Source organism: Pinus tabuliformis, chromosome 1_2 (assembly GCF_031772625.1).
Source record: "Pinus tabuliformis cultivar Carrire ecotype Pingquan chromosome 1_2, CPIR1, whole genome shotgun sequence".
NCBI lineage: Eukaryota > Viridiplantae > Streptophyta > Pinopsida > Pinales > Pinaceae > Pinus > Pinus tabuliformis.
In genome coordinates this window covers 616,670,246-616,696,158 of record NC_142298.1, presented here as the reverse complement: position 1 = coordinate 616,696,158, position 25,913 = coordinate 616,670,246, and the positions used below count along the sequence as shown (strand labels likewise).

General features: G+C 37.1%; 1 protein-coding gene across 1 annotated transcript; it reads right to left on the bottom strand.

Moving 5' to 3' along the window:
- Positions 1-19,401: 19,401 nt before the first annotated feature.
- LOC149207145 (ABC transporter B family member 15-like) lies at positions 19,402-24,102 on the bottom strand. The gene is made up of 7 exons (XM_089393851.1): positions 23,748-24,102; positions 23,605-23,659; positions 23,320-23,498; positions 22,784-23,241; positions 21,171-22,659; positions 20,085-21,082; positions 19,402-19,961 (listed from the first exon to the last, which is right to left on the bottom strand). The coding sequence occupies exons 1-7, from the start codon at positions 24,078-24,080 to the stop codon at positions 19,595-19,597; spliced, it is 3,879 nt and encodes a 1,292-aa protein (XP_089249977.1). The 5' UTR covers positions 24,081-24,102; the 3' UTR covers positions 19,402-19,594.
- Positions 24,103-25,913: the final 1,811 nt, after the last annotated feature.

The window sequence follows — 25,913 nt, the reverse complement described above, 5'->3', positions numbered from 1 at the left end:
TCGATCTACAGTCATCATGACTTCAAATACTACTTCATCAAATGGAAAAATTATATCTAAGAAATCCAAAGCAGAAGTGGAATCAAGGGTCCAAGTGGGGGCCACATCACCATTTAACTCCTTTTCTGAAGAAGGAGTAGGAAGGTCATCTGTAGAGTTATTGATAGATTCATGTCTAAGCTCTACTGCAGAAATAGGAGATTCTATTCCACCCATCTTCCCTTCATTTGATGTGATCGCAGATGAAGGTAATGTCCCAGGATACAAAAAATAGTGAGTAGAAACAAACTCTTTCTCTAAAGGCTCCTTGGAGGATGAAATTGTATCTATTCTAGCTGTAGGAGGGAGGAGACTAAATACAACCATCAAGGAAGAGTACATCTTGACTTATAGATTCTTGATAGGCTAACAAGCACTATCTACCAAGGGAATGGTAGAATCTGAATCTGCCCGAGGATCACTTGGAGAATAATCCAATTGATCAACTTTAACAATTCTCCTCTCTTGGGGAAAACAAAGGACGTGAAACAGAGTCAAAACTACAACTTCCATTTCATAAATCCAATTCCTCCCTAAAAGGAGATTGTAATCAAGGTTAGCATCAACGATTTCTACTTTGATATTAACGACCTTTCGCCCAACACATATAGGAAAGGTTGGGATAATCCCATTCAGCCTATGAGAATGCCCATCAAATGCTGTCAGGAGGGTAGGTGAAGGAACAACCGAAGGGGATCTAATGGCCTTCCAACATGACATAGACATGACACACGTGGAAGTTCCCTCATCTATAACTGTCCGAAAAATATTAGTTTTTCGGTAAGTAGAATTTATCTGGAAAGTCATATGATGAGGAAGTCTCTTTTTGACATTGTGCATATCAAAAGTGAGAACTAAAGAATTATTTGGATCCACTGCCCCCATTCCGAAAATCAAAGCACTTCTTTGAGCAGGACACTACTCAAGTACCTCTAAAGTAAATATCGTGCAAGGACTCTAAGCCAGATCTTCTACAATGCAGTAGTTCTGGGCTACCCTAACATTAGGGTTAATAGTAGCGCGCTTAGCAGAACCTTTCGGTATCTGAGGTATATACTCGACAGCGGGTCACTCAATATGAAGTGGGTCCATAGTTCCAGGAACGGATTTATCCTTAGATGTTTCTGCTTCACCATAATCTCGTGACCGTGTGGCCACATTTATGTGAGAAACCATCATGAAAACATTTGAGGAATTGTCCCCCTCCTGGTTGCCCCATATAAAGATACCAGGGTTTGAATTCACGCCAACAATCAACTGCTTCCCTTGGAGGAAAGGGTTAGTTAAGATAACCTGGGAGCTAGAAGACCCTTGCTGCACTAACAAGCGCTGAGCATCTTGACTTTTCGGGTAGAAATGAGTCAAATGATCTTCACTGCACAACTTGCATGGAAATTTAACTTTCTTCTTAGACTCATTTCCACCCTCACTAGCACCATTGCCAGGATTGTTTGCATCAACCTTCCCATCTTGATTCTTCTTCTTACCTCGTCCTTTCTTCTTCTCATTGGAATTTTGATTTCCTTTGGGGTTAGAAGATTGGATGGCATTAATGGAAGAGGGTTGGTGAGGCAAAGGGTTAGACGATGTGACCTGATTTGTAGAAGTAGTTTGTAGAGACAACTGCTGTAATTGGCTCAAGAGGTTCACCGCATTGGTGTCAATTGATCCAACAATATCATCCATATGGGTCCTGGCTTCAATTTGGCTATATCAACCGTAGTCCTAGGAGCATCAAGCAAGATTTTTTAAAGAATCCCAAACTGATAATAAATCAATTCTAACTGTTGGGTCCAAAAAATAGCTTGCTCTTCAGAATAGACTCCGGACAGAGAGACATCCTTGGAGATCTCAGGTTTTAACGATTTCAAGAACCATTCCAGACGGTATTCATGAGGAATTTTGGCTTTAATGAGCCTCTTTCTTCATCTTTATTCCTGAATATGATCAAAGATGTGATTTCCCGTATCGTGACGGAAATTGGCCAGAGGTTCAGTTCCGACATCATAATGGATAGGAAACTAGAAATGATAAAGGAAAATGTTAGCCAAATAGGCTAAAGATGTAAAGCTGCACCCTGGCAACTATATATACCACTTAGCCGCATTTCCAATTAAGGTGCATCGAAAAATTTTCAACCTAATCGAGTCATCGATGAGGGAGTTTGATGAGCACCACAAATGGAATGTGGTTACATGGTCTCCTCGGTCTTCACCGCCCTTCCCCTCGAACTTTGAAATATCCAATGGGAGTTTGGTTGGGACTAGAGGCCAGGTTAGATTATATCTGATTGGATCATTTGTCAATTTTGTGAGATTTGGCAAATTCAGCATTGCCAAAAAAGGAAGTCTGGGAGGACCTTGGGGATTCCACCTATATTGGTTGGAGTTCCCAAAGTTCTGAAAAGATTGGCTTGGATTTTGAAAGGCACCAGGGTTCTCGAAGTAACTAGTAGAACCCGTTGAACGAAAAGGTGATCGTTGTGGTCCAGCAAAATTCAGAGTTTGACCAACTCCAGCCGAAAAACCTCCATAACCAGCGAAGTTCCCTCCTAAATAATTATAAGGAGCCAATAACCCCTAATAAGGAATACTTCGAAACAAAATAACTGCGGAGTATGGCCTATTCTCTTATTGGCCAAAAAACAGATTCCCAGTTCCTATGCTACTAACTGCAGGGTTAGTCCAACCTTGAAAGGGATTACTGCCTTGACCTGTAGAAGAGAAAGGCATATATCCTATCGTTGGGTTGGAATGTGGTATATGACCACTTCCAAAAGGAAATCCCTGAAACGAAGCTGATCCATTCATCATGGATGTGGAGGCATTAAATAGAGCTAATGGAATACCCTGAGAATGGGTGCCAAACGGGAAAAATCCATAACTAGATGCATTAGCTTTGGAATTTCCACTCGTAGACAGAATGGGGGTAGACCCAACTAAGGATGTGTTAGCAATAGACCCAAATAAGGTTTCAGAGGGGATGGAAATAGTTCCTACCCCTTGCATTGATGTTGGAGTCTGCATGGTTGTAGCACTCGTGGTAGATGCCATGCTTCCAGCCGTGGTCTTCGAAGATAAATGCATCTAAGAACCTAGACTTGATAGTCTATGCGTCAGAGTCCCAATGTATAATAATACGTCTACATGATCAAAAGGTAGAGGAGAATTCAGAGCCGCTAACAACTCTAGGAGTTATTCTACCTCAATGTTATTTTCCGACTGGAAGAGAGTTCGAGAAAGAACTGGGGTGTTCCTCTCTAGCTCTGCGGAAGTACCAGACCTATCCTGAACACTAATTCCCCCGAGTAGAGGATCAATCTCCGATGTGATGGCTGCCATGGGGTGAAAACCACTGGAAATATTTCCCCTACGCCTTCTAGGAGAAGGCTCTAAACTTGGTTGTGCAATACCACGAAGCCTATGAGACCATCTAGGCAATCGGTCAGCCGCTTTGAATTTTTTATTAAGATCTAATTAAAGACTCAAGAAAAATGAAATCTAGGAAAACTAGGAGCACAGAGCACACACTAAAAATGTCCCTAAAAGGGGTAAGCCAGTTAAACAACTTTCAAGTATTTCCGCTTCGGGTGATGAGGACCGGACACCAAAATACAAGAAAGTGAAGTAGGGGCCTTCCGAAGATAGACTAGGATAATGAAGGCCCAGGCCTACTAGCGAAGGTATCAGAGGAAGTTATGCTGACCTCCAAACAACAGCCTGTGCCAGTGAAAGCCTCGGAGCTTTGCAAGGGTGCCCTCTAGAAGTACTGCTGAGAGTGATACAACGTCGACCTTAGGTGCCATGGGATTCCCCTCTGCATCCACCTATGTAAATCCCTAGGATAAGCAACTAAGGTTACCAACTCGTGTCAGAAGCTAAGTGGAACAGTCTTGAGGTAAGATCCAACAAGTAGGAGAGGGGATAAATCTCTTCCTTATCTTCGAAAACCCTCGTGCTTAACTCCTAGATCCAAAGCTTTCCTGGTCTCCCTAATGCTATTGGATTTGTACTCTTTATTCAAACTTCTTGTTTGACAATTTAAAGTGGCCTTGGAGAGTTTTCTCTCCACTCGTCTAATCCAAGGCCCTAAATATCCTAAAACTTGTTGGTGTGTCTAAATTGACAATATAAAAAAGTTCTAGTATATTTTCTTTAGTGCTTGTTTTTAAATTGGATATTCTTAAGTCAAAGGGATAAACGGAGGTGAAACTTATGGTGTTTGTCGACACAAAAGAAATTAATAAAAACCATACTATATGCAAATGCACTTATTTCGTTCTTCGATGAAAAGAAATTTCTACCAGGTTCTAAGGAACTTCTAATAAATCAATAAATTTCTCTTTTCTTTTCTTTCAACAAGATTAACACTCACAAAAACTAATGAAAACTATCAGATGCCCTAAACGATGCACACACTACCCTAACGCAATGAGTATATGCTGATGCAAATAATTTAAGATTACTCTAAAGCAAAGAATGAAAGTAAATTGTTTATCGCTTCTAATCAGCCACCTTAGATGTTTAGATAGAATATAAGATCCTAATTCTAATTTTCATCCAAACTCTAAAAGAAAATCTTAAGACAAACAAAATGCACTTTCACTCACAAAAAAAAAAACCAAATCAAAACAAGGCAAAAGAAAGAAAAAACCAAGTTTTTAAGAAGTTTTCTTTTTCACAAAAGTAAACAAAAACACAATTTTTCAAAAGTACTCCAAATACTATTGAAGAATTTAAGACCGAAAATAGGCAACAAAAACACTTTACAATTTATCAACTCAATATGGGCAAAAACTCAACAAAATAGGTGTTTCAAAATGCCTTGAACGACCAAAAAGTAGTAAAAAGAGCTTGGTGACAATGATCAAAAGACCAAGAAAGACAACTTTCAAAATCGTCAATCAACAACTTTTGAAAAGCGAGAAAAGAAAATGGCCACAAGATGCAGTTTTGACGCAAAGCAAGAAGATCACAAAGATAAAGTTTGTCACAAAGATTGAAACTAATCTTTATGCTCTGGAAGACTAGAACAACCAAGATTCTCAGAAAGAAATCTCGTGTGCTCAAACAAAAATGGTGACACTTGCAACAAAACAAAACAAGACCAAAACTTTCCACCACAGGAGAGAATTCAAAACCGTAAACTTGCTGCAAAACCAAAGAATGACAACAAAAACTGACTGCACAGGAAATACTCAGACTAGCAAACAAATCTTCTGAGACAGAAAGACTTAAAAAATCTTGGAAAATTAGGTTATACACGACTCTGTTAATACATAGTTGCGTGTATATGTGATGCAACCCAAAGAAACCTACATATACGCAGGTTCATATGGGGAAAGTTGCGTACATACGCTAATGTAACTTGACAAAACTGCGTATATCACAGTTCACAAGAAGAAAACAAAAAATAGTTCTAAAGAAACTGCTCAAACTTAAAGTTTGAGTTCCTATAGGAACATACAAATCAGTTACAGCAAAAAAAAAAATAGCTGAGCCCTAATTGGCTTGAATTAACCCAACCTAGGAACAACAATACTGTTGTCCCCATTGGAGTTGCCAATTCTATTGAGGGATTAAGTCCCCTAGGGCTTTGCGTCAACACCCTAGCAGAGCAAGCGGTTATCTACAGTAAAACACAAGCATTCCACATAGACATGATACTTAAATAAGCAAACTATGCCAAGATGTGTACCTGGGGATCCTTCATTCGAGTAGATCCAATGAGGGTCCAAACCCTCTTGGAGTTCCTCTTAATCCTTGAACCTGCAAAAGAGCCAATTCAAAAAAGCATAGAAATATATGGACAAAGTATCATATAGAAATCAACTTTATAACATATTGAAAGATGGTTTATTATACATTGAAACAATTATTCATATGTAAACCATAACAATAACATCATATGCATAAAGAAGATTAATTTCGGGAACAAGACAAATGTTTCTTTATTGCAAATAACTAAAACAAAGCAAGGAAGGATATCACCTGAATCTTACTCTTGCTCGCTCCAAGTGGAACCATCCTCCGAGTTTGTCCAATCCCAAGTCTTCAAAATTCTCCTTCCATGACTCACACAAGGATATCTCAACTAGTGAAATAACGTCAAAACTCAAGGAAACAACGGTAAGAATGTAGTGGGGAAAGTGTTGGAAGCACAGGGATATTCAGACTTGATCAGGGATAATCTCAATAGAGTAATTCTCTCTCTTCTCTCCTCCTTAATGCCTTCCCATTGAAGCCTTTTTATACTTCTCCCAAAGTAGTTCTTTAGTTGGGAATTCATTGGGAACAGTTGGGGCCACGGGCACTAATAGGTAATCAACGGTAAAACTCGTGATCTCTGCCTGAAATTAAGGAGATTTAATTTACTTAAGTGTTTTAAGACATATATGCGGGTTGGGTATACATTGACCCGCGTACACATGAATTTAGCTCAGGGCAATGTCATGTACAGGGAATAAAACACTGTTTTTTAAGTATTTGGGCTAAGTCTGGAAGGAGGGGTTAACCTAGGCCATAAATACAGTATCACAAATATGATGGGTGAGATTTGGAGCTATAACAGTTATCCATATGTATAAGACTAATTTGATCATTGGCCACAACCTCAAGGACATTTACAAGCTCATAAGTATATGTTCAAGTAAATAGTGTATTCCAAATAGGATGAACATATTTAGTAAACATTTGCACTAGTAGATCAAAGATCACAATTTTGGTATTTTTATATGGTTAAAACCTTATGAGAGAGAAAAAAATCAACAACCCCAACCAACGTGACCACTTGAGTAAAATTTATTAATGCAAAAGAAAATATTTTACATAAGAGAGTCCTTACAATCAATAATCATCCATGACCCTCCATGCCATTTAAATAGAGATCATGGACTAATTGAATGTGAATCCATGGAGCAATAGTTATTAATATCAAGGGGAATATAAGCCATTGGATCATTCTATGTCTAGAACATATTACGATCTTCAAATTACAATGCAACTAATGCATCCTAAAGAAACACGCTAAGAAGCACACTTTTACCTAATAAAAACATTAGATCAAATAGAACTTAAATAACACCTAAGTTTCTAAGTATCTTAACAATGTATTTATGAGATCCTAACTACCGCATGGCATGCTCAATTATATATTAACCTAGCAATTTTAGGATCTTTAGCTATTGACATAACTCACCACATGTATTCGATGCCCCCTATCTATGCCTCACTATCAACTATGGTACCCAACTCTCTTTATTCACATGTCATGTGTGGATTGGTGGGTTTATCATAGTTCCTTGATTGCACATCTACTGATTTTTATGGTAAGGGACTATTACTCAACAACTTAATACAACAATTTATTAAATCATGTTCTTACACATTGTGATGCAATTATATCACTCCTTACTAGGTATTGATATTCTTAGCCCTCCATACTTTTGGTTGGAATATTCTTGATGGTATTGTGAGTGCCCAAGGGCATCATCAAGATATGTTCTCAAATATTGTTATACAATTACAACCTATCTTTTTCCAACATATACAAAACACTCATGCTTTAGAACCTAGTTCAATATATCCTAGTGCAATAGTAAGTACTATGTCAAGCAAGGGAGGTGGTGATTTGGTGATCATAAGTTCCATAATTTCTCTTTTACTAATTCCATTACGAACTATGAATTTCTTGGTGCATCACATTCATGCATTAAATATTCATGTGACTATTCTGATCATACCTAAAGGTGTCCTATTGATCATAGTTCTGATTTAATATCTAATTGTGATGGACCTGGAAGAGGAGAAACATGTCAAGTATCTACATGCTTTCCTTGCTTTTTTTTAGAGGTACAATGTGATTTATATAGTAATATATAATTTTAGTTGGAGATTTTCGTTTGATGTTTGGCGTAGTATAAGAGATTAAGAACTGGTAACTCATATTATATGAGAGAATATGCATATAGTTCAATTATGATTAATAGGTGGCTCCATGCTTATCTATTGGCACAATCCTCTCAAGTCATCCAATATTATGGTTCTTCATTATCTGCATATGGAGTTTCATTTGTAGGTGCTCACTTTGTTTAGGCCTTTACTTTCATTTGTAGGTGCTCACTTTGTCTAGGCCTTTATTTTAATGTTTTTAGTGATCATCAATTAATATTAAAAATAACTCATTGAACCTATTATTTTGGCCCAGGAAATATTGAAGGTTGCTCCTATTATCCATCCCCGAGCCTTGTGCATTATATAGGGATGTGTCGTAGAAGGAGCTCATTTAGGTTCTTCGATGCAAACATCCCAAAATAGGAATTATTCCTAGGAAGAATTATTACAGTAGGTTAATATCTACGGGGATTTGAAAAGCCTTATGCAATCAATATTTCCAAATTTCATTGAAGGCTTGATCCATGATCCAAATACTCATCACATTTTGTTTGGTATTGTGATGAAACATGACCTTGAGAGCCATGATCACATTATCAAAAAACATGTTTATCATTAGATTTTTGTTTCACTTTGATAAGTTGACATTAGTATTTTTGTGGATCTCTATTAAATTGTTCCATGTGGCTTGGAAAGAAACTTATGAAGCATGGGTATGTCTTCCCTTACATGTAGGATCCATTGCTCATGAAATTCAAGATCCACATTTTAATCAATTGGCTATAGAAGCATTTACCCAATGATGTTCTTTTGATTTACTCAATATTTCTTATTTTAATGCTTATCAATGATGGTGTACAATTGGATTATATGCTAATAAATATTTTTATCTTGGTGCTCTTTCCTTACTATTGTTTTTGCGATATTTTCAATACACAATAGTTTACATCTACCACCTAAATCCATGCCAAATATTTCATGGCTAAAAAATGTCAAATCTCGTCTCAATCAACATTTTTTAAGACACTTTGGAGTTAGTTCTCTAGATTGGATGGGGACTTCATTTCATTTGTATATTCCCAAATAAAGGGTAGTGCATGTGAGATGGGATAATTTTTTAAACTTATTATCACATCCCTAAGGTTTCTCACTACTTTTCATAAGTAAATGGAATCCCTATGCTGAAAATATTGGTTCGAATCTTCAAGTTTTTGGTACCTCCTAAGGGGTGGTAATTTTTATTCTAAATCTTCTCAGAGTATTCCATCCACAAATCCAAAGTTTATGGTTGACTGTTATTTCTCATCACCATTTAGTTATTTCCTTTTTCAATTCTTGCTCATATGTATAGAATTGATTTTGTGCTTGGTCACATTATATATGATATTTTGGAGGAACATGTTCCTCTAGGAGGAATATTAGGATGCATACATAAGGGTTTCTATAAAATAATAAATAATTCTCTTTCATTTTAATTAGGTGTTACTTAAGATTCTTTGGGGTTATCACTTCCTTGGTAGCTCAACAGATGTATTTTTTACCCAACTTTGAATTAATAACACATAAATTCACCACCAAAATTGAATTATATACTTTTAATCAACATATTGATGACTTCGTTATGATAGGTTCCTTTACTTATGAAGTTATATTCCTCATTCGTGATAATAATATAGAACAAAATAAGAATAATTTATTGCTAAGAGTGTTGGAGAAGAAGGCAACTATAATATGTCATATTATATGCGTTAGTTCAATACTAAGTTTCCATACCTTGGGATTTTATGTTCATAATGATGTTATTCTTTCTTTTCTCTCTCTAGGAAAAAAAACTTTATTGATCCATATTTTGTTATGAAACCAGCTCAAGAAAAGATAGAAAAGATAGATCAACGCCTTAGAATTCAGCCTCTTTGAGGGGGAAACCTCCTTTACATTACATAAATGAGAAATTCTTGGATGATACAAATGAAAAGACCTCCTTTCTATATATAGGAGTCTAAGGGGTCATAACATAATCAGAGCTGACATAACAATAATAATGTAAGGGCACAATAATAACAATAGTGGGCTTCTATAGGGCACAATAGTAACAATATGGGCACTACATGGGTACATCAATATAATAAGTGGGTTATACTAATAACAATAAGGGGGTACACTAGTAGTATAGGGGCCTAACATGCCCCTCTCCTTCAAAAAGCGTTGTCCTCAACGCTTGAGTAGTTCTTGATGCTTCTGTATAAAATTCTTGTCCTCCCATGTGGGATATTCAGCGGGTAAGTTCTTCCACTTGATGAGATACTCTTAAATTGATCGATTTTGTAGCTGTCGGGTTCTTGTTTCTGTGACTGCTCCAGGTTCCAATATGATTTTTCCTTCCTCTTTAATTTCTGGCAATATTATTTGAATTGGGATCTTTTGCAACTTTTGAATAAGTGGCCATACTTCTTCGTCCTTCTTCCATTCATCCCTTGCTTCGTTTATCCAATCTGGTTGGATAATATAAATAGCACAAAACAATTCTTCCACATCCTCATCCTTGAAGAGTCTTCCCATTCGGTAAGGTCGCCATTTTTTAAGTGCCTGTTGTTTCGTTTGATTTTGCACCGAAGTGGCGTTATCCTTTAAAAGTTGGAGAACTTGTTGATGCTTGATGTGATCTTTCACTGCTTGAACCTTTTTCTTCTTGATATGTCCTTCTATCTCTAGAGTTTGAGGAGTGGTAATTTCTTCCAATCCTTTACAAGATATGGTCGGATTTATTTCTTGATGCTCGATGTGATCTTTCACTTCTTGAACATTTTTCTTCTTTATATGTACTTCTATCTTGATAGTTTAAGGAGTGGTAATTTCGAACAATGAATTACAAGATATGGTTGGATTCATTTCTTCTTTCTCGATGTGATCTTTCACTTCTTGCACCTTTTTCTTCTTGATATGTCCTTCTATCTTGAGTGTTTGAGGAGTGGTAATTCTTGCAAATTCTTTACAAGATATGGTCTGATTCGTTTCTTCTTTCTCTGGGGTGGGGTCCTGGCGTATATCTTCTTCTTTTGTTGTTTCTTGATCCTTTTCTTCCTCCTCTTCATATTCTATGTAAAATAATTTCTTCTCAGCACACTTATGACCTTTAGTGCATTTGTTATCACAATTGTAACAAAGCCCTTTTTCTCTTTTTTCTTCCAATTGTTGTGGTGTAACCCTTGTAGGTTGTGGAAGGCTAGGAGAAACAACACTTCCATCTTTATAGTTGTGAGGGGTACACTTCGTGGTTTTCATAATTTTCCTTTCCACTATGTCACAAATCCCTTTTACTCTTTCCAATTGTTGTGGTGTTGCTCTAAAGAAGGTGTTGCTCTTTGTATCCTCATAATGTGCTATCATTTCCTCCGTGAAAATTGACCACGTAACAAGTTGTTTACAAGAAAAAATTCCTTTGTACCATAAAAATTGATCTGGTTCTAAATATGAAGATGCAATACATACCTTTTGTAACAATTGTACATCATGTATATCAAAATATTGCTCCATCTAAAGTATCCAATTTACTGGATCCTTGCCATCAAACATCCTCACCTTGCTTTTTCTTGATTTTAGGAGCTCTACCTTGAAACGACTATAACTCTATACTTGCGGATCTTTAAGTTCTGAAATTGTAACCTGTAGTAGCCCTCTGTGTCCTCTTTCCAATGCCACCAGTCTGATCCAAATTGGATTCTCCAAGAAAGAGTTATGCACAATCTCCCAAGATGACCTAATTATAGACTAGTTCAGTAAAGCGAACTTGTATGACATGCCACGAGTCACTGTTTCAACCTTTGGATCTAAAAAATTGATACAAGAAACTATAGTCCATCCTCTTTCTATACCTTCTTACGAAATTTCAATCTGATCCCCAGAGAGAAAGTTATGACGATTTTCCCCAGGTCACCTGTTTTGAATGTAATTCAAGAGTCTGGAAAAAGACCAACTTCCTCAGATCATATCTCCGCAAATATCACGCGAAAAGCTCTGAAATTCAGACCCAAGGTTCAGCGTGATTTCTTCTCAAATGAGTTTTTTTTGTGACTTCTGAAACGTCACAGAAAAAAAGTTTATAGCAAAATGCCACGATGACCTGTTTGGAGCAGCGAAACCCTAGAATCCAAAGCTCTGATACCAAATGTTATGAAACCAGCTCAAGAAAAGATAGAAAAGATAGATCAACACCTTATAATTCAGCCTCTTCGAGGGGGCAACCTCCTTTACATTACATAAATGAACAATTCTTGGATGATACAAATGAAAAGACCTCCTTTATATATATAGGAGTCTAAGGGGTCATAACATAATCAGAGTCGACATAACAATAATAATGTAAGGGCACAATAATAATAATAGTGGGCTTCTATGGGGCACAATAGTAACAATATGGGCACTACATGGGTACATCAATATAATAAGTGTGTTATACTAATAACAATAAGGGGGTACACTAGTAGTATAGGGGCCTAACATATTTCCTCAATGGATACAATATTATCATGACAAGGAATTATATGGTTTTAGTATACTCTTATCTTCAGCATGTGTTTAAACATTCAATGTAGGTAAGAGTATATGCTTACCTGATTGGTTAAATTCTATTAATGATAATAATTAATTAATTTTCCTTAACAATCAATCTTGGATATTTTTTTATTCATCATGCTATTGCACTAGGTTTACATACAATTACATTGATCCTAGTTAAAAGTGATTCAAATGTGCAAATGCCAAATAAGAATGATTTTGGTTATAATTTTTCCTCGGATGGTCTAGGATAGGTGGAACATGATGCAATATATAAGTCTAGCATGCTTTTCTTTTTATCTATTTCATATATGTTGAATAATATTGGATGGGTTACTTTCTATTGGCATTGCAAGCATATAAAGTTATGGCAAGGTCATGTAGTAGAATTTAATAAGTATTCCACTTCTTTAATGGGATGGTAAATAAATTGTATATGGTTAAATTATTCACAACTTATTAATGGATATAATCCTTTCAATATGAACACTTATCTATTTGGGCATGGATGTTTTTATTCAAGCATATTGTTTGGGGTATTGAATTTATGTTCCTAATTTCATAGTGTGGATATTGGCAGGAACTAATAAAAAATATCATATGGGTCCATCAAGACAAAACTTTAGCTAATTTAGTTCTATGGAGTGACATGCTAGTAGCTCTTTCCATTATTCAAAAACAATTAGTTGGATTAGTTCATATTTTTGTAGGTTATATATTCACACTTGCAACTTTTTTTATTTCTTCTACATCAGGTAAATTTGGCTAATTCTTCTTCACCAATTTCATTAGTGAATGGGATATCATTATATATAGAAAAATTAAAAACAAATTAAAATTAGTTACATAATGTTTTTCCATCTAAAATCTAATCTATATTTTAATTATCGGTAGGTAACAATAAAGAATGAACTATTATGGTGAGAAGGAACCTCATTTAGAGAGTGAAGAAGAGACAAGCATTGAATAAAAATATCATTTTATTTTCAATATTTGGAGGAAGAAAGCAAATCATCATTATATGACAAATTGAAAAATCATAAAAACTTGCAATCTCCACCATACATTAGTGCACCTAAACATCTCCATTGACATTTCTTTTCAAATAGAATATGTAGATCCAACTCTCAAGACTTTATATTCCCGAAATAGATACTCCATGAGATGGCCCATGCATGTTTATTTCCCAAGGTAACAACATTGAGTTTTATAAAAAGAAAAAATACAGTTATTGAAGTGTATTCAATAATGGAAGAGCACCCCTATTCCTATATAAGGATAGGAATAATATATTCCCTGATTATTTGGTGTACACATTTTGACTATGATATCAATAAATATTGTAAAGTAGAGTATTTTGTTGGCTTGCAAGGCTCATATCCTTTAGGTCATGAGTTCAAATCTTATCCTCTAGATAAAAAAATAAGAAACATTTTGTTATGCAAAGGATTGTTATCTCAATTATTGTTTCATAATTGAATGATAAGGGAGGAAAATATACCGCCAATGCATGAAATATTCATTTTCATATTGCATGTGATGGGTAGGTAGCATGGATTAAGCCCACATCTCCCCCTTGGCAAAGAGAAAGTTTACCATTTAGAGTACTAGCATTACATACATACATATGTTTATACATATATAACATAATATGAAAAATACATATATGTTAAATCCTTTTGGTAATTAGATACCATTTATTGATGGTCCGATTATTCATTCGAATATGGATATAGAAAATCCCTACTCCTTGGTCCTAAAGGAAAAGGCCCTTTAGAATAACTATAAAGCCCTTTGGGAAGGGGTGGGGATTTTGAGCCTAAAACATCTATAAAAAAATTAATATATGAAAGAATTAACACTACTTACAAAAATGATTGATCTCATCCAAAATGAAGCTCTCAAAACTACAATATATTTGCTACTTTACTAATCATCGGGAGAGGCAAATGCAACAAGTACATTAATCACCAATCACTAGTAAAAATTAAATAGAAATTAATGCAAACATAGCCAATTGAAAATAAATAATTATGATTGTGATCTTATAAGCTCCCAACATTAAATTCTAATCAAATGGAGCATGGAAATCATTTTGAAAGACTAGGTCAATGTATGGATCAACAAATACTAAGATGTAGTGAGAGAGTGGTCATATGGAAAAGAAAACAGAAATGGAGTCAATGGTTTGAGGATAGTGAAGGAGATAGTGAACCTACGATCCATAGTGGTGTGTAACACCATTTTTCTATGAAAAGGCAAAGGGTTTTGGTCCAAGGAAAATGTGCTTTCCCATAAATTTGTAAGACCTATTGTTCGAGCATGCATGTTGTGGAGGAGTATGGATTGTTGTAAGACCTTAAGACTTTGATCAAACATACATGCAATTCGATGGAAAACGGAGTAATCAAGCTATGCAATGGACCACTTAGATAGGTAACAGGGTGGAAGGTGTATTAGTATCCTAAATTGAGGGGGGGGATGTGAGATCTCAAGGGAGATGGTTGATGAATGATCGGGACCAAGTTAATCTCCTTGAGTCAAGTTTAAGGAGTGGATTGCTAGGGTGCTTGGAGTAAACTTGACTCAGTACATTTATTAATGGTTTTCTAGCTTGAGGTTTGTGAGAATCCATGGTTTCGACCATGGTATTCATGTGGAATATAGCCTATTTAAAGGCGAGAAGACTTCAAATAATTTTTTCCTACTTACTAGGGGAATACAAGGCAACAATGTTTTTAGACCCCACCCCTTCTATCAGTGCTTCATCATCCTACTTGTTTAATTATATTTTTTTCCAAGGAAAAAAACGGTAACCTTTTATTAAAGAATTAATGAAAAGTTACACTAGCAGATGCAATGAAGCATTCAGTAAGTTTCCACATGGGCTCGAGTGCTTTCGCACCCCACGCAACGTTAGGAAACTAACGTGCACAAAGAATAAGAAAGAGAAGAGAAAAGAAAAAGAAAAAAGGGTAAAAGCCTGAATTCCGGCAGTGAGTAAAACTCACGCTTCAGGTTTTTCTCCCCTTTTTCTTTTCAACCTTGCGCCACTCTCCCACAGTGGGCTCGATCGAAGCAATGACTAACTGTGTTGTTGCATTCGGATGCCCTGTTTCTTTGTCTGAGTCTGAAGTATCGGAGTGATGCTGTCGTTTGATGCCTCCCATGCTTTGATCCACGCTTGTCATCTCTACCTGATTTTGCTGGGTCTCTGCCTAATTTGAGTGGAGCTGTGAATCCTTGTTGGCTGCTATATTTTCCTTCTGGTTCTCTATTTCAACCTCCTCTATGGTGGTATCATCCTCCTTTGCTTCTGTTTCTTCGTCTTCTGATACTGAGGGGACTTTCTTTTCCGCGGTTCTCTTCTTTATGACATCATCTATGTTCTGCCATCTTTTGTGCTTCCTTTGTTGTGGCTTACTCTTGTTAAGGCTTTTGCATGCATTGAACAGATGACCTGCTTGTTGACATCCCCTGCATCTGAATGCTGTATTCTCATAGTCCAAAGGTTGTTTCCACTGAGTATTGTTGAAGTTCAGAATGATGCTTTCAGGTAACCCTTGGCTGAGATCTACCTCGACACATATTCTAGCAAAGGTAAAGATTCCTTTTAAGTGTCTCTCTGTATCAATCTTTAACATTCTTCCAAGTGTATTCCCTATAACTGATAAGGTCTTGAAGTGCCAAAAATGTATCGGAAGGTTATGCAACCTTACCCATACTGGCATCCTTGATACCACCATAGTATTGGGATCAAACTCCGGGAACCAAGGGGTAACAAATAAACCCGCACTGCCCCAGAACCATGGTCCTTCATTGAGCACTTTTTCCTTTTCTTCTTCAACGAGGAAGATTACTATGAAGAAACCCTTCGAGCATAGGTGGATCTGGCAGTTTGTTGTCCATACCGTGTGAATCCATTGATACAAAGCATCCGTTCTAGGCCAGAAACCGTTAAATCTACAAATAACAGCTTTTTTCTGTAGATCTGAAAATATGCACTTTACCTCTGGGATATCCAGCGGAATAGATGGGCTCTCTGGCACTTCATCCACGATATACTGCCCTGGAGGTATGTTAACAGTTGCATGTTCTTTCCCCTTTGGAGATTCTTTCCCTTTTGCTGCATCACGATAGATTCCTGTAGGTTTTGAGGTAGATCCCTTAGATCCACCTCGCAATCGGTGATTGAGGATGATTGTTGAATCCTTTGCAACCTTGTAATGCTGGAGTGTGTGTTGCTCCTGCAAGCATACCCCAGAAAATATTAGGACTTGGAATGCCACTGGAATTCCCAGTCTGTCCTGGATCTCTTTTTTTAGCTCCAAAATACTCATCCGTTCCCAGATCTGCACACAAACGTGTCTGCCGTCTGTTGATCTGATGAAAATTTGTTTCAAATCTGCTGCTGCCTTGATCAAATCCCGTTTTTCAGATTTGTATTCTGGATCTGACGAAATATCATTTTGCTTCTGCCTAGATCTGTCCAGATCTGGTAGATCCACCCCAAGCCTACAATGCTGGGTCCTGATCTGCTCTACAGAGGGCGGATATATCTCAAAACTCTGGAGGGCCAGGTCCATATTCCCTGCCCATACTTGATCTTCGACCATGCCTTTTAAGCTCGGCCCTAGATCGGCAGATCGGATCCATGTTAAAGACATCAACAGTGTGGCAGATCGGCTCCGCAATATACCAAGAATGGACATATGGATGCGTAACCGGCCCTGTTTCCCATTGACGCAGACAAGTCGATCTGTCCAGGGTAAATCACCCGTGTGGGAGAGCCTTTCAACCTCAGACAGAGTGAGGGTCGAAAGATTTGTAACATAATACCCCGAACAAAAAGGAGGGGTGCCCAACGTCGCCCTCATGAGAACCACCCGTGCCAAGAAAGGGGTTAAAAACTCCAATACCTGTTTGTTTTGTTTCGCTTCCTGGTTCTCCTTTCCGTCATAAGACCCGGGCCAAGTCCTGTGGGCATCCTTGGGCACTGTGGATCCTGCGTCCCGGCTCCAAGCCGTTCCAGCATCAAGCAAATCCTTGGAGGCAGCGGCGGCAACAATCAGTCCTGCTGAAACCCTACGCTCGCATACACCAGCCATCGCTCCGTCCTTCCCAGTCCAGTATTCTCTAAAAAAAAAATATATGGATCATAAATTTTCTATTATAATTGAATTTCGTAATTTATTAAGTGTCAACTTGTTTAATTATATTATCAAAAGGGTAAAATATATAATACAACCATTCTTCATTCATATATTACAATCAATTTCTTTTTACTAGCCCTCATTGTTTAGTAATTGACTTTGGGAGATCCATGATTCTCATGTTCGGGAGTGAAATTCGGGAATCCAATTTTCCTACTACACTTTTTCAAGGGTTAAGAGACAACTTGATGGAGCTAGTAGCCTAGAAGATTTCGAATTCATAATGATGGGGAGTTATAATGTTATAATGGTTGACAGAACCATGTATGCTAAGGACATCCTAGTAGACTGGCGGTCGCCACGGTTGCAGCTGTTGGGCACCCATGCATTCTGGTTGTTCCTTTATATAGATGTGGACATATTCTTTTGTCATGTTTGACAACAACTAGAATTTTTTGGTTGAGATTGTGACAAGTAGTCATTAAGAGGGGGACTTGGAAAATATAATTCCTACCTGTCTTGGTTTCTAAGTAAAAGAGCGTGTTGTTCTTTAAGATTTGTTTAGATGATCCCTAGTTTAGTGTTTAGTTGAGAGACTTACTCAACTAAGTGATTGTGTGGTTAAGATAGAATTTCTATCTTTAACGAATGATTGATGTATTTATATGTTTGTTTCATCTAATATAAGTGGTAAGTTTTAGTGTTAAATTAGATTTTCAAATCTTTATAATTTAAAAAAAAAGATAATTATCATTTTTCATATTATATTTTAAATCATATGAATTAATCTAGGTCACAAAACTTTAATTTAAATATTACATTTATGTAAAAATATTTGTTATATTCAACTATACATATTTACAACTCCATATAAAATTTAAAAATATAAAACCACATATTTAAACTTCCATATAGACTTTTACCTAAAAAACCTAATATCCTCTATATATATTATTATTCGTTGACTAATTTGAAATTACTCATTATTTCTAAATATATGTGTGTGTGTGTGTGATTTGATTAATTAAAATGTAAAATGTTTAATTATTGTATTTAGAGCTACTTTAATCTAGTATGGAAGAGATGTTGTAATGTCTTGTCTTGTCTTGTCCTATCTTATTCTCTAAACATTTTGACTAGATCAAATTACGAAAAAACAAAAATAAAAATAAGATAAAATAAAATTAATAATGTGCAAACATTTTTACTCAGTCATAATAAAATAAAAATAATGTTTAAAACAAATCATGATATGTGCCCTTGATATTGACTCATGGTATGAGAACCTATGGTATTGACCCATAGTATTCTTGTGGAATATAGCCTAGTTAAAGGGGGGAATTAAGGACTTGCATAAATTTTGATGGGTAATACCATTAGTATGTTATTTATGTGAGTATGACTATTTCCAACAATTTAAATTTTAAATTGGTTTACAATTAATAATGAAAAGTCATGACACAAATATCTTGAAATCATGGTATAAATATAGCAATTACATCCATAATTTGAGGAATGACATTCTATCATAAGTATAGCAATTACATCAGTAATTTGAGGAATAATATTTTATTATGTACTTATTAAATTTATTTTTTCAACTATAATTTTTTTTTAAATTAAATAAGATTTTTAAAGACATTTTTGTGATTAATTTTAACTAAAATTTAGCTTAAATTTAATCTATAAAATATTTTTTAAAACTCTGAATCTATTCATAAATTCAAAAAAAAAATCACATTCTTCGTTAAATGTGTTTGGCCGCTCACAATATTTTACGGGCTCTTAAAAAAAGGGAGTCCTCTTCAAATTTTCATTGGATTAACAGAGTTACATTAAAATTCCAACCCTACTTTTACGTTTGACAATCCATCTTCGATATTTAGGGGAAGGCGCAAAGAAAGATTTACGACGTGGATCACGGAGGATTCTTCTGTTTATGAGGCAGAAGAGGATCTAGTGACGGCGTCGCTGCAGGTTGACGAGAGAGTAATATGGGTTGCCTTCTCCTTTGCCCAACAGATACGAATGACTCCCCTGTTCAATCACTTTCCCATCTTGAATCACAGCAATCGAATCTGCATTCTGGATGGTTGTCAGTCGATGAGCTATCACAATGCTTGTTCTCCCCACCATTATTCTGTCCAGCGCCTCTTGAACGATCTTCTCCGACTGGCTGTCCAGTGCGCTTGTTGCCTCGTCCAGCAGTAATATGCTCGGATTCTTTATTATCGCCCTCGCTATCGCAATCCGCTGCTTTTGCCCTCCCGATAACTGAACTCCTCTGTCTCCGCAGTTTGTTTCGTATCCCTCCTCCAAAGAGCTGCACAGATCCAAGTTAATTTCACTGATCTCGTTCAATAAATCATAATCTATTCCACAAATAATTATTTCAATTGTAGTTGATTATAAAAATTCTGTTTCAATTGAACAATTGCAGTATTACCTGATGAAGTCATGAGCATTTGCAGCCTTTGCAGCTTCGATCATCTCCGCCTCGCTTGCTTTCTCTTTTCCATAGAGAATGTTGTCTCTAATGCTTCCTCCGAACAGTGTGGGCTCTTGACCTACTAGAGCTACGTGATTCCTCAAACTCTTCAAATTGAAGCTCCTGATGTCACTGCCATCGATTCTCACCGATCCTCTTAGGGGATCGTAAAACCTTTCAATTAATCCAATGATGGTCGATTTACCGGATCCGCTTTGTCCTACAAGTGCCATGCTTTTGCCAGCTTTTATCCTTAAGCAGAAGTTCTTGAAGATCATAACATCTGGACGAGCTGGGTAAGCAAAGTCCACGTTTCTCAGGTCCACGCTTCCTTCTATCTTATCCGTTTTCTCACCGTTCTCATCGTCCGGGTTTATCTGGCTCTCTCTGTCCAGGATGCCAAAGACGGATTTGACTGCATCAGAGCCTTTAGCGATGTCCGTGCTCATACTTCCTGCCTCTCCTATCGCTCTTCCAGTGCTCATCAGAATGAAGAAAACTTGGAAAAGAGCTTTGGAGGTGATTTGTCGTTTCGCTACAAGGTGTCCCCCATACCAGAAGTCCAGAGCCATATTAGCTATAGTGATGCATTGTGATGCTCCCAGGGCACATCCTGCAAACAAAGATTGTTTGATACTGTCTCTGCGAGGTCCTTCTTGAATCTTTTCGAAGAGACGGAGAATCTTGTCCTGTGAAGAGAATGCACTAATAGTACGATGGTTAGCAACAGCTTCTGCTGCTAGTTGACTGCCTTTATCTTGAGCTTTGAGAGACTTATGAGACATGGCCTTAAGCAGAACCTTTTTGGTGTAGAAACATAATACTATGACGGGTTGCACTGCAATTATTACAAGTGCAAGGCGCCATGATAAAATCAAAGCCATCGTGAAGGCTACTAGCACGGCGGAAGAGGTTTGTACAAGTAACGATATACGATCTCCAACCAGGGATCTCACCTGTAATAGAACATTCTGATCATCAGAAAACTGTGACACAGGTCCCAACATTATTAGAAATACTAAAGCATTTAGGTCAGGTACTTGCCACATTAGCCTCTGTTGCGAGTCTGGAGCAAATAGCTCCGCTAGAATTCTCGTCCTTGTCGAACCACCCAACCTCGAATGTAAAGATCTTGGATAGTATTCGCTCTCGAATTCTTTTTGTAAGATATTCCCCCATAGCTGCAAAATTGTAATGCTGCAGCAAGTTCACTGAGAGCGATATTACTCCCAAGGCCACAAAAATGGAGGCGTATACTTTGATTTTGGATTTGATTTGGTGATGGTCTTGAAGAAAAAATACAGATATAACTTCCCCAAGGAAAAAGGAATAGACAGGTTGAACTGCTCCAAAAGCTAAGGCTCCTGCACAGCCTAATAGAGCATGCTTCCATTCCGGAGTATTTAAAAGAAGCAGTCGACGGAATGAAGGGGCGGACAGAGGCTTCTGTTCAACTATCAGTTCTTGCTGGACTGATGCAGACATGTTCGAACTCGATCTGCTATAGATGGTAGAGCTCCTTGCTCTCAAAGACTGGTCTAGCACAGTGGAGCCTTCGAATCGCTCATCTGGCTTATCTGCCGCGGCCTGTTGCAGCTGAACCAAAGTAGCATATGCTCCGTGGGGTTTATAGATCAGATCTTCATGCGTACCTGTCTCGATCACATGACCATTTTGAACCACCGCAATCATGTCCGCGTTGCGGATTGTGGAGAGGCGATGAGCGACTATAATTGTTGTGCGTCCAACTGAAGCTTGCTCTAGAGCATCCTGAACAATCTTCTCCGACTCTGCATCTAGAGCACTCGTGGCCTCGTCTAGAAGAAGTAGACGAGGATCCTTGAGCATAACTCTTGCAATAGCTATACGTTGCTTTTGCCCTCCGGACATCTGGACTCCGCGGTCACCCACCTGTATTACCCAAATGAAAGGAAATTCAAATCGACTGCTCTTGCCAGAAATGGAAGATGAGAAAGAAAAGGTAAATTTTACCTGTGTGTCATAACCATCTGGTAGTTGACTGATGAAATTGTGAGCATTGGAAGCTTTGGCAGCAGCAATAACCTGATCCGTGCTGGCTCCATCCTTCCCGAATAGAATGTTCTCCTTGATTGATGTAGCAAAGAGTGCAGGTTCTTGACTTACTAGTCCAATCTGGGAACGGAACCATTTCAATTGTAGCGTTTTAGTGTTCACACCATCCAACAAAATCTCTCCAGTGAGCGGATCATAGAACCTCTCTATCAACGCCACAACCGTAGACTTGCCTGACCCGCTTCCTCCCACCAACGCAACGGTCTTGCTTGATGGAATACTGAGACAGAAATTGTGAAATATCTTGGACTCTGGTCGAGATGGGTATGCGAACTCAACGTTTCTAAATTCAATTTCGCCGCTGACCTCCTGCAATATTTCTCCTTTTGGATTTTCCCAATCAATGATCGGTTCTCTGTCGATCATCTCAAAGATGCGTTTACCAGCAGCACGTGCCTCAGAGAAGTATCTTATATTAGGAACCGCAGTCCCGAGAGCTCTGCAAACATATCAGTGATTCCAGAAATTGTGATTGAACTTAACAAAATGGATTAAATTTTCCGTTCTTGTATCAATTATAGAAATAACTGAGAAGGGGAAAAATGGATAGGGAGAAAACTTACAAGCCACCCATAAGTATGAGAGCTGAAGTGACGAAAACCCTTCCTCCGCTAGCCCCATGATACATAACCAATGTGCTACCATACCAAGCGTTGAAGGCCCAGATACCGAAGGTCACTGCCATGCTACCTATTGCCAACCCTTTGACAAGACCTTGTTTAAGGCCAAGCTTTACAGTTAAGTTAAGAGCATCGGAGAACTTGGTCATTGTCCTGTCCTCTCCAACGAAAGAAAAGACTGTCCTAATGGATGAAAGAGCTTGCTCTGCAATATTGCCGGCTATATTATAGGCTTCATTCAACTTGCGAGAAGTCTCCACCAGAATCCGTCCATACATTACCCCGGGAATTATCAAAAGGATTACGAATGGAAATGACACGATTGCGAGTCTCCATGTCAAGTAGAACGCCACAAAATAAGCGCCGACGAACAAAGACATATTCATGACGAAAGTAGGTATCTGAGAATGGACAATATTAGCATCAGAATTAGAAAACTCAACAAATTAGATGAGAGGATAAAGTAATTAAGATCATACCTTTTCAGCGAAAACATCCTGTATAACGAGAGTATCATTAATAACGCTCGTAACCACTTCCGATGTGGTGGTGCTTTGGATGTCGAAGAATCCCTCGTCCTGCCTCAGTACGGCTTTCAAATATTTCAAGCGCATCCGAGACGCCTGCCTTTCGCCTGTCCTCGCCCAACAGAACGCCTCTGATGAGACAAAGGGAAGCAAAGCATCAGTCATAGGTACGATCATAAAAAACGGTTCTCATAAACATTGCAAAGTGGGAAAGGAGGAGGAAGATATGATACCAACCTAAAAACGCAGCCAAAAACACACCGATCGATAAATACATCAGACGTAAAGCATACTGCACAATTAACCAACACCGAAACATTACTCAACATGCGGGATGGGAATTGCGCCAAGTTTTGCTGTGTAAAGGAAATGATTATTACCGTGTTGACAGTATGACCGAAATCTCCGGTGAATGCGGAACTAAATTTTCCTATTTTGTTAATCAAACTGCTTAATATAAACATCGTGATAGGCATGGTCAGTCCATCTGCAATGGTTCCAAAAGTGCCCAATGCCACAAGGCAGAGATCAAATAAATCAGCATATTTAAAGAGTTTCAATATTGAGATATTTGTATCATTTGCACGAACAGACGTGCTGTCAGTGTTGCTTTCCTCGACAGCATGCTGTTTCGGCAAATCTGCCTTTAATTTCTGCCTCTTTTCTTCTTCTCGTTCTTCGAGACCTGACATCTCTATTACTTCCGTCACCATATTCTTCAAGAGCAGGAAGAACACAGGACTTCACGCTTCAATATCTTCTGGCAAAACCATATATTTATATATAATTATTACAGCCTGCAAACAGAAGCCTCTCACTATCCGGGTAAATGGTCACCGCTTTCATATTCACGTCATATATTAATAATAAGAACAGGTGTCATAAGGAAATCGTGAACATATTGAACATGACGATCAGATTGTATAAAAGAATATATTCCGTGTAATATAAGGTTGCACTGGCCATACATAGGCTCTTCTAGAACCTTTAAATAGTGAAACGGAAAGTCTTCGGACAGTAATCTAGAAGCGCAGCACTGGGTCAAACATACATTATAGATTGGCGTTTTAAAAAACAATCGTAATCAGTGGAGTTCTTAATGAGTGAAACCGTCGTTGAGGCGATCCACTGTTCTCTTCTATTCCTATCTGTTGATGCTCAAAATTTAGAGGTTCTGTACCATTTAGAATGGCCCAATTTAATTTAGGTCGGTTGATCGATTTTTTTGGATGACGATGTGTGTTAATATTTATTTAAATTAAAATTTCTCTCTTTTTAATTTAAAATCGTAGGGAAGGGAAATCTATCTTAGAGTCCTGTGTATTTGGGAGAAGAAATATTAAGGTATTTTCGATTGGTTTTTACATTTACACGGGATATTTTAGTGTGAATAAGTGTAATAGTGATTCAGGTCAGAAAGAAGCATGGTGTGATTTAATATTTTTTTTAAGAAAGAAAATATTTTTAAAATAAAAATTGGGTAAAATAAAATTCAAAATGTACAAGCAAAAGGAATTTATTGTAGGTTGTATTTTTATGAATGCATTTTTAGTACCAAGTGAAAAGTTACACCTATGAAATAGGTCTTGTTTTTATAGTTAAACCAATGTGACAAGTGGGGATGACAAAAGAAATCACTATACATGGAAATTGAAGCACAAGAGCTGCAATGTTATCCTATATGCATTACACTTTTCTAAAGGGAACTATCAAAGATTGCGAAAATGATTAATCCACCTTATATTACTTAGTGTAAAGAAAAGAGTGTTGGTCTTATTTTTATAGTTAAAGCAATGTGACAGGTGTGGATGACAAAATAAATCACTATGTATGGAAATTGAAGCACAAATGCTTCAATATTATCCCATATGCATTACACTTTTCTAAAGGGAACTATCAAAGATTGTGAAATCTTACTGTGTAAGGAAAATAGAGTTGTGTGAGGTTTGAAAGGAAATTAAATCCTGTAGCTCAAATGAAAGGAAAATATATGAAATCTTTACACAATTATTATGAAACTATAAGTTATATATTATACTATATAATATTGGTCTTATCCATATAGGAAATGGGGAATAGGGAATAAATGAAGGCTTTGGAATATTATTATGGAACCCATCCTTATTACAAGAACTTAATAATATATCTTTGATATATCATTATGTGTGGCTATCATTATCATTAATTAATAACTACTATGATTAAGGATAAAAGAGAAAGGATTTCTATTTATGTACCATTCCAAGTAATGACTTTCAACGAGGGAAAACAAAAAGTGGAGCCAAAATATGAATAGATAGATAAATTATAAATATTCCATGGATAAATAATTTAATTGATTATATGAGCACTATAAAGATCAAGTATTGAAAAAAAGGTTTGGGTTGATATGATGAAGTCTACTTATTGACAAGAATCATGAATCAACTTATGTAATAGAGTTGATCTACTATTATAGTGAGTAGGAGTGTAGTGTCAAATCCTAAGATGTGAAGTACTCTAGGTAGATATTACTCGAAAAATTCTACAAAATTGTGGTAGTTACC